General features: G+C 53.3%; 2 protein-coding genes across 3 annotated transcripts in view; one reads left to right on the plus strand and one right to left on the minus strand.

Moving 5' to 3' along the window:
- The window catches only part of mtrfr (mitochondrial translation release factor in rescue), a 221,061-nt gene that overhangs the window by 164,261 nt on the left and 49,300 nt on the right, over positions 1-7,500 (minus strand). The window lies entirely within an intron of this gene.
- pi4kab (phosphatidylinositol 4-kinase, catalytic, alpha b) overlaps positions 1-7,500 on the plus strand; it is a 54,793-nt gene that overhangs the window by 30,283 nt on the left and 17,010 nt on the right. The window contains exons 32-36 of one of the 2 annotated variants that reach the window (XM_061259900.1): positions 410-537; positions 873-1,031; positions 1,701-1,852; positions 5,520-5,627; positions 7,272-7,405. In XM_061259900.1, the coding sequence (XP_061115884.1) occupies positions 410-537; positions 873-1,031; positions 1,701-1,852; positions 5,520-5,627; positions 7,272-7,405 (681 nt within the window). The remainder of the gene's footprint in view (positions 1-409; positions 538-872; positions 1,032-1,700; positions 1,853-5,519; positions 5,628-7,271; positions 7,406-7,500) is intronic. The other variant, XM_061259901.1, reaches the window with a different exon arrangement.

The following is a 7,500-nucleotide window of genomic DNA, read 5'->3' on the forward strand; positions in this document are numbered from 1 at the left end:
TACCATACCACCTTGGTACCATAACATACCACCCTGTTACCATGCCACCCTGTTACCATACCATGCCACCCTGTTACCATACCATGCCACCCTGTTGGCATACCCTACCACCCTGTTACCATGCCACCCTGTTACCATACCATGCCACCCTGTTGGCATACCCTACCACCCTGTTACCATGCCACCCTGTTACCATACCATGCCACCCTGTTGGCATACCCTACCACCCTGTTACCATGCCACCCTGTTACCATACCATGCCACCCTGTTGGCATACCCTACCACCCTGTTACCATGCCACCCTGTTACCATGCCACCCTGTTACCATACCATGCCACCCTGTTACCATGCCACCCTGTTGGCATAGTGAGTAGTGAGTTAGATGAGTGTCCTCTGTGTGCCACCCCAGACTGTGAGCCCCAGCTCCTGCACCAGCTCTGCTGGGCCCCGCTCAGGATGTTCACCGAGCTCGGCATGGAGGCTGCCATCGCCTGCTGGGAGTGGTTCCTGGCGGCCCGCAACGGCATGGAAGTCCCGGTACTGCCGCCTACGCCGCCAACCCTGCTAATGCTGCTAACACTGCTAACCCTGCTAATGCTGCTAACACAGCTAACCCTGCTAATGCTGCTAACCCTGCTAATGCTGCTAACCTACATCCAAACAAAATACAGTGCTAACCCTGCTAACACCGTTAACACCTCTAACACTACTAACCCTGCTAATGCTGCTGACACCATTAACCCTGCTAACCTACACCCAAACAAAATACAGTGCTAACCCTGCTAACACCGCTAACCTGCTAACACTGCTGATACCGCTGAAACTGCTACCACCGCTAACCCACATTCAATCAAAATATACCGTGTGTGTAGTTTATGCGCGAGATGGCCGGAGCGTGGCAGATGACAGTGGAGAGGAAGATGGGGATGTTTTCGGAGGCGCAGCTGGAAGCCGATCCCCTCGCAGCCTCAGAGGAGAGCCAGCCCCTGCCCCGCCCCCCTGACGCCACCCCACACTTCATCTGGATAGAGGTGCGTGTGTCTGTGTGTGTGTGTGTCTGTCTGTGTGTGTGTGTGTGCGTGTGTGTGTGCGTGTGTGTGTGCGTGTGTGTGTGCGCGTGTGTGTCCGCATGTGTGAGTGAGCGAGTGAGCGAGTGAGTGAGCGAGTGAGTGAGTGAGTGAGCGAGTGAGTGAGTGAGCGAGTGAGTGAGTGTGTGAGTGAGTGTGTGAGTGAGTGAGTGTGTGAGTGAGTGAGTGAGTGAGTGAGTGTGTGAGTGAGTGAGTGAGTGAGCGAGCGAGCGTGTGAGTGAGTGTGTGAGTGAGTGTGTGAGTGAGTGTGTGAGTGAGTGAGTGAGTGAGTGAGTGAGTGAGTGAGTGAGTGAGTGAGTGAGTGTGTGAGTGAGTGAGTGAGTGAGTGAGTGAGTGAGTGAGTGAGTGTGTGAGTGAGTGTGTGACTGAGTGAGTGAGTGTGAGTGAGTGTGTGAGTGAGTGAGTGAGTGAGTGAGTGAGTGTGTGAGTGAGTGTGTGACTGAGTGAGTGTGAGTGAGTGAGTGAGTGAGTGAGTGAGCGAGCGTGCGAGCGAGTGAGTGAGTGAGTGAGTGAGTGAGTGAGTGAGTGAGTGAGTGAGTGAGTGAGTGAGTGAGTGAGTGAGTGAGTGAGTGAGTGAGTGAGTGAGTGTTGACTCAGCCCTCTCTCCTGCAGTTCCTGGTGCAGCGCTTTGAGATCGCTAAGTACTGCAGTGCTGACCAGGTGGAGGTGTTCGCTGGGCTCCTGCAGCGGAGTCTGTCTCTCAGCGTGGGCGGGGCCAAGAGCAGCATCAACCGCCACGTCGCCGCCATCGGGTCCCGCTTCAGGTACACACACCTGATACACACACACCTGCTGTACACTTCACACACCTGATACACACACACCTGCTGTACACTTCACACACCTGCTACACACACACCTGCAGACTTCATATCTGCCCATGCCTCCCACCTCAACCTTGACTTTCTTGCTTTAACTGAAACGTGGCTCTCACCAGAGAACACGGCCACCCCGGCTGCCCTTTCCTCTGCCTTCTCTTTTTCCCACACACCCAGATCCTCTGGCAGAGGAGGTGGCACAGGTCTCCTAATCTCATCCTCATGGAGATCTAGTGTCTTCTCCTCATCCCTCTCCTTCTCCTCTTTTGAATTTCATGCGGTTTCTGTTACTCTGCCGTGCAAACTGTTTGTTATTGTTGTTTATCGCCCCCCGGGTCCTCTGGGGAACTTTTTGGATGAGATGGACATCCTCCTCAGCTCCTCACCTGTCAATGACACCCCCCTGATCCTCCTGGGTGACTTCAACCTCAACTCAGAGTCCACCCAGTCTACCTTTCTCTCCCTCCTCTCTTCTTTTGACCTTACCCTCACTCTTTCCCCTCCCACCCACAAAGCAGGCAACCTTCTTGACCTCATCTTCACAAGGAGCTGCACAACAACCAACCTCTCTGTAACACCACTCCATATATCTGACCACTCCTTCATCTCTTTCTCTCTTCCACTCTCCTCTAACACCCATCCATCTCTCCCACCATCCACTGTCACCTGTCGACGGAACCTACGCCACCTGTCTTCCTCCACCCTTTCATCTACAATCCTCTCCTCCCTACCATCTGCGGAGTCTTTCTCTCGACTGTCTCCCGATGATGCGGCTACAACTCTCATGTCCTCCCTCTCATCTTCCTTTGACTCTCTGTGTCCCCTCACCACCAAACTAGCTCGGGCCTCCCCCCCCAGTCCTTGGCTTTCTGATGCTCTACGAGCTGTCCGAACCGAACTGCGGGCGGCGGAGAGAAAATGGGAAAGTGATATGGCTTCCTTCCATGCCCTCTTATCATCTTTCCATTCCTCTGTCTCTCTAGCTAAATCTTCCTTCTTTCACTCGAAAATTAACACGGCCGCCTCTAATCCCCGCAAACTGTTTTCAACTTTCTCCTCTCTTCTGGCCCCCCCTCCCCCCCCACCCCCCTCATCACTCACACCTGATGACTTTGTCTCCTTCTTTGAAAAGAAGGTCGATGCTATTCGCAATTCCTTCTCCCAACCCTCCACCCCTGCTGACCCTCCTACCCTCCCCAACTCCCTAACCTCCTTTTCTCCCCTCTCTGACGCCGACACACTGAAACTCCTTACTTCCCACCGCCCAACCACCTGTCCTCTTGACCCCATCCCCTCTCCCCTCCTACAATCTATATCTGATGACATTCTCCCTTTTCTCTCCTCTCTAATCAACACCTCCCTCTCTTCCGGCACCATGCCCTCTTCCCTGAAGAGGGCCAGAGTCACTCCCCTGCTCAAAAAACCTACTCTTGACCCCTCTGCCCTGAACAACTACCGGCCTGTCTCTCTTCTTCCCTTTCTCGCTAAAACTCTGGAACGGGTGGTCTGCTCCCAACTGTCCACTTATCTTCTCCAGAACAATCTCCATGACCCCAACCAGTCTGGCTTCAAGAGTGGCCACTCCACTGAAACCGCCCTGCTCGCGGTCACTGAGGCACTCCACTCTGCTAAAGCAAAATCCCTCTCCTCTGTCCTCATCTTCCTCAACCTGTCAGCCGCCTTCGATACAGTCAACCATGAGATTCTGCTCTCATCGCTGTCTGGGATGGGTGTCACAGGTTCTGCACTCGCTTGGTTTTCCTCCTACCTCTCTGGTCGCTCCTACCAGGTGACTTGGAGGGGCGCAGTCTCCGACCCTCAACCCCTACGAACTGGAGTCCCGCAGGGCTCGGTTCTTGGGCCTCTCCTCTTCTCGCTATACACCATGTCTCTTGGTTCTGTTATCTCTTCCCACGGCTTTTCTTATCATTCCTACGCTGATGACACCCAACTCTTCATTTCCTTCCCCCCCGACACCCAAATCACCACACGGATCTCTGCCTGCTTGGCTGATATCTCTGCGTGGATGACTTCCCATCACCTGAAGCTCAACCTTGCCAAAACTGAGCTTCTCTACATCCCTGCTAAGTCCTCTCCGTCAATCGACCTCTCATTGACTGTTGAGGACTTTGTAGTTTCCTCCTCCCGTACGGCAAAGAATCTTGGGGTGACTCTTGATAACTGCCTCACCCTGGCTCCACAAGTATCCTCCACTGCCAGAACCTGCAGGTTCTTTCTGTATAATATACGCCGTATCCGTCATCTCCTGACTGAGAAAGCCACCCAGCTCCTAGTCCAGGCGCTCGTCATTTCCCGCCTGGATTACTGCAACTCCCTCCTAGCCGGTCTCCCAGCGTGCGCCATCAAGCCCCTCCAGCTGGTCCAGAATGCTGCAGCCCGCCTGATCACCAGTCAGCCCAGGTCGGCTCATGTCACCCCGCTTCTCATTGGCCTCCACTGGCTTCCTATTGCCGCACGCATCCGTTTCAAGGCCCTAGTGTTGGCATTTCAGGCTGCTAAGGGGACTGCCCCACCTTACATACAATCCCTGATCACTCCCTACTCCCCAGCTAGACCACTCCGGTCTGCCAGCTCTGGTCGCCTTACGGTTCCCTCTCTACGTGCACCTGGCGGTCGAGCTGCACGTTCACGCCTGTTTTCCGTTCTGGTTCCTCTGGTGGAATGACTTGCCTACCACTGTCAGAACAGCAGAATCCCTCCCCCTATTTCGACGCAGACTCAAAACCCACCTTTTCAAACTCTACCTTAGTCCTCCCTCCTGATTTCCCCTGCCCCTCCTTTCTGATATCCCTATCCTTGTCTAACCCCCCCCCCCCCCCCAAAAAAAAATAAAATAAAAAATGCACTTCTCATGACAACTATGTTTAGAACAGCATTTCCTGTGTATTTTGGTAGTTTCTGGATGTGATGCTCTGACTTATGGTAGAACCTATGCACTTGTAAGTCGCTTTGGATTAAAAGCGTCTGCCAAATGACTAGAATGTAAAAATGTAAATGTACACACACACCTGCCATGCACACACATCTGATACACACACACACACACCTGATACACACACACACACACCTGCTATGCACACACACCTGATACACACACACACCTGCTATACACACACACCTGATACACACACGCACCTGCTATACACACACACCTGATACACACACAGCTGGTACACACACACACCTGATCCACACACACACACCTGATACACACACATGGTACACACACACACCTGATCCACACACATGGTACACACACACACCTGATACACACACATGGTACACACACACACCTGATCCACACACACACACCTGATACACACACATGGTACACACACACACCTGATACACACACATGGTACGGCACAGGTGCAGGTTCAGTGCCTCACACATCTGGGCATCGAACCTCAGGCTCAGCCCAGATTCAGAAACAGCAGGAGAACCTGAAACACTGCAGGGAGAACCTGAAACACTGCAGGGAGAACCTGAAACACTGCAGGGAGAACCTGAAACACTGCAGGGAATGTGAGATCATTATTTCATGGTTTTGGGACGGAGGTGATCTGAGTGGTTTGGCTGCCCCTCCCCCCAGGCTGCTCACGCTGGGCCTGGCTCTCCTCCACGCTGACGTGGTGATGAACTCCACCATCCGCAACGTCCTGCGTGAGAAGATCTACTCCACTGCCTTCGACTACTTCAGGTACCACTCACCCCACACACTCACCCCACACACTCACCCCACACACTCACCCCACACTCTCACCCCACACTCTCCACACTGACCCCACACTGACCCCACACTCTCCACACACTCACCACACACTCTCCACACTCACCACACTCTCCACACTCACCACACACTCTCCACACTCTCACCCCACACTCTCCACACTCACCCCACACTCTCCACACTCTCACCCCACACTCTCCACACTCACCACACTCACCACACTCACCCCACACTCACCACACACTCACGACACACTCTCCACACTCACCACACTCACCACACTCACCCCACACTCACCCCACACTCACCCCACACTCACCACACACTCTCCACACACACTCTCCACACACTCTCCACACTCACCACACTCACCCCACACTCACCCCACACTCACCACACACTCTCCACACACACTCTCCACACACTCTCCACACTCTCACCCCACACTCTCCACACTCACCACACTCACCACACTCACCCCACACTCACCACACACTCTCCACACACACTCTCCACACACTCTCCACACACTCACCACACACTCACCACACTCTCCACACAGGGCGACATGGCTCAGGCAGTAAGAGCAGTCGTCTGGCAGTCGGAGGGTTGCCGGTTCGATCCCCCGCCCGGGCTGTGTCGAAGTGTCCCTGAGCAAGACACCTAACCCCCAAATGCTCCTGACGAGCTGGTCGGCGCCTTGCATGGCAGCCAATCGCCGTTGGTGTGTGAGTGTGTGTATGAATGGGTGAATGAGAAGCATCAGTTGTACAGTGCTTTGGATAAAGGCGCTATATAAATGCCAACCATTTACCATTTACAGTCACCCCACACTCACCCCAGTCGAACTCAAACTCTCAAACTGTCATATTACCACTATCTCTGCCTCCAGGTTTAATACCTTCTTCAGCTGGCGCTGTTGTCTGGTGCATGTAGAACTGAACACAGCTAAAATGCTTGAGTCGTCTGTACCAGGCTGTTTGAATGGAGAGCAAGTTGGCATTAAAATAGGGAGCCACGTGTACTGTGTGTGTGCCTCCACTGGAGGGCGCCATGCATCCATCTGTGGGGCTGTGATCCACACAACGCAACAAGCCTGAGTTTCACTCAGCTGTGTGTCTGTTCCACAGCCGGGCCCCAGTGCTGAGTCTGGCCTGTCAGTACATTCTGATAAAGACCTGATTACAGCAGGGATGTGGAGTACTGGAAAAGCACATAAACCGGAGCCAGGGGTCTGCATAGTAGCGCAGATTTAGGCATGGGCAAATAAGACCTTTAAATAAGACCTTTACGTATTTCTTTTTAAATATTTTATTTGTTAATTACAGTGCACCAGAGCTGCCCAGCCCTGTTCCTGGATATCTACTCGTTCACTTGAGTCACTAATCAGCCCTGCTCCAGCTGTTCAATGAGATGTGTTTTGTTAGGGTTAGAGTGAAATGTGCAGACAAGTGTTGCAGTGTGTGTGTTTAGCAGCCTGTCTCTCTCCAGTGTTGCAGTGTGTGTGTTTAGCAGCCTGTCTGTCTCTCCAGCGCTGCAGTGTGTGTGTTCAGCAGCCTGTCTGTCTCTCCAGCGCTGCAGTGTGTGTGTTTAGCAGCCTGTCTGTCTCTCCAGCGTTGCGCCAAAGTTTCCCACGCAGGGAGAGAAGCGGCTTCGTGAGGACATCAGCATCATGGTGAAGTTCTACGCCAGCGTGCTCTCCGACAAGAAGTACCTCACAGCCAACCAGCTGGTGCCCCCAGGTCTGAGTGAGTGAGTGAGTGAGTGTGTGTGTGAGTGTGTGTGTGTGTGTATGTGTGTGTGTGAGTGTGAGTGTGAGTGTGAGTGTGAGTGAGTGTGTGAG

Source organism: Conger conger, chromosome 11 (genome assembly GCF_963514075.1).
Source record: "Conger conger chromosome 11, fConCon1.1, whole genome shotgun sequence".
Classification (NCBI taxonomy): domain Eukaryota; kingdom Metazoa; phylum Chordata; class Actinopteri; order Anguilliformes; family Congridae; genus Conger; species Conger conger.